We start from the raw sequence: 1,825 nt of genomic DNA, 5'->3' as shown, positions 1-1,825 counted from the left end.
CGGTAAGTCATATGAAGGAAACTAGAATTGCACTTAAGAAATCAGAGGAAGAAAGGTAATCCTTCAATAATTGAATCAGGATTGCTGTATTATCCTTGGTGACGTGATACAAGTGATGGCGGCCATGATTTCTATCATAATAATGGCAGAGAAAGTAATCGTTGAAGAAATGGATCTGAGATAAAATATATAGGAATTGTTTTGATGCTATCATATATAACTGCCAGAGAATGTCGTTGTAAGAAAATGAAATTACTCCTTAATCACAGAGAATTTAGCTTTGTAAGTCGGCTGTTACAGAAGAGTAGTTGTGTTCTTCGATTACTCCAGAGATTCAAACTGTGTTGTTTCTGCGATACCAAATGCATTATTTAATACAACTTCTCCATTGTAAGCCTCAGTGGTTTTCAGAGCCTTGGACAAAGATGTATGCGCACTGATTGCTTCGTAATGCTTGGCTAAATTCAATCAAAAGAAAAACACAAGAAGAAATTGTAATCATAAATTCTCCACTTTAAGATAAATATTTGTTGCAGCTTTCCAAAATATTGCTAAATTTCCTTTGTGAATGGCACTTATTAAAATAATGCAAAAAATATATTTTGAAGTGACACATTGCTGAGGGGAAGGTCAAGATTTATAGATTATATGTACAATTATGTACAATCAATTTCAGTGATATCTCCGAAATGATCCTCGGCATCATTTTGTTGAAAGTTATCCAAAATTCTCATTGAATGTCTACAGGAAAACACACACCTGCGCCCTCCAACACACGCACACGCACACGCACACACACTCTCACACACACATATATATATATACACATACGCTCTACTTATATTACAAAATAATCATTCTGCCCGATTATTCTTGAATTTTATGAAGACTGCATCTCTATTTAAAATTATGCGTCTTATGTCGGCAGATTGAATAAAAAAAAAAAAATATATAGTTTCTTTTTTTCCGAATGTTAACTCCGCAATACAGAAATTTTAAAGAAGTTATATAAATCGATGCAACGAAATATTTTTTATAAAACCATTTATTTAGTTATATGGTTGAAGAAATCAAATCTAAAGTGGGAATACCCATGAAAAGCAAAGTTAAATGTTCCAAAAATCCACCCAGATAAGATACTACCCTAAGCTTTCCATTTGATAACGATGTGTTACAAATTGCGATAGAACTTTCACCAGATTAATGATGTCTCATATATTGGTTTAAAATTTTGGCATAAGGCCACCAAGTGGAGGGGGTTAAGTCGATTACATCGACCCCAGTGCTCAAAAGAATGAAAGGCAAAAGCAACCTCGTCGGAATTGGGACTCGGAAGCGGACGACATGCCGCTAGATATTTTATTCCAGAGTAACGATTCTGCTACCTCGCCACCTTATTTATGCCGTATATATTGATTGAGATTGAATACTGTTAATGAATACCGGTTGAATAAAATATATTTTTATTTCATAAAGATTTATATAAAAATATTTGTTTTGCAAGATTTTTGATGTGCAATCGTGTGTTGAAACAGATGTTGTTGTACTTGGGGATGGTCATAGTGCCAGTTTAGCCAATAAAAACACACGCACTGTATATTTGGTGTTGATTTGCTTCAGCTTTATATTACATTAATCCTATTTCGGCCAGAGTTCTTTCGTCACACTTCTGTGACCTAATCAGTGGTCCTTTGCTTTCTTCTTTCTTATGTGTGTCTCACCTTGCTAACTATCAGCCATTTTGTATTTCGTATTCCTATTGTATGTGTCTACGCATGCGTATCCTTCAATGTGCCTATGTTTTTGTAAGTGCATGTGTGTGTAT

The 1,825-nt window shown here is 34.5% G+C and overlaps 1 protein-coding gene across 1 annotated transcript in view; it reads right to left on the bottom strand.

Moving 5' to 3' along the window:
- Positions 1-321: 321 nt before the first annotated feature.
- The window catches only part of LOC106872177 (uncharacterized), a 76,553-nt gene continuing 75,049 nt past the window's right edge, over positions 322-1,825 (bottom strand). Inside the window, exon 2 of the mRNA XM_014919068.1 lies at positions 322-458. Within this exon, the coding sequence (XP_014774554.1) occupies positions 322-458 (137 nt within the window). The remainder of the gene's footprint in view (positions 459-1,825) is intronic.

Source organism: Octopus bimaculoides, chromosome 2, assembly GCF_001194135.2.
Source record: "Octopus bimaculoides isolate UCB-OBI-ISO-001 chromosome 2, ASM119413v2, whole genome shotgun sequence".
In the NCBI taxonomy this organism is placed as follows: Eukaryota; Metazoa; Mollusca; class Cephalopoda; order Octopoda; family Octopodidae; genus Octopus; species Octopus bimaculoides.
This window is presented reverse-complemented; position numbering and strand designations above follow the sequence as displayed.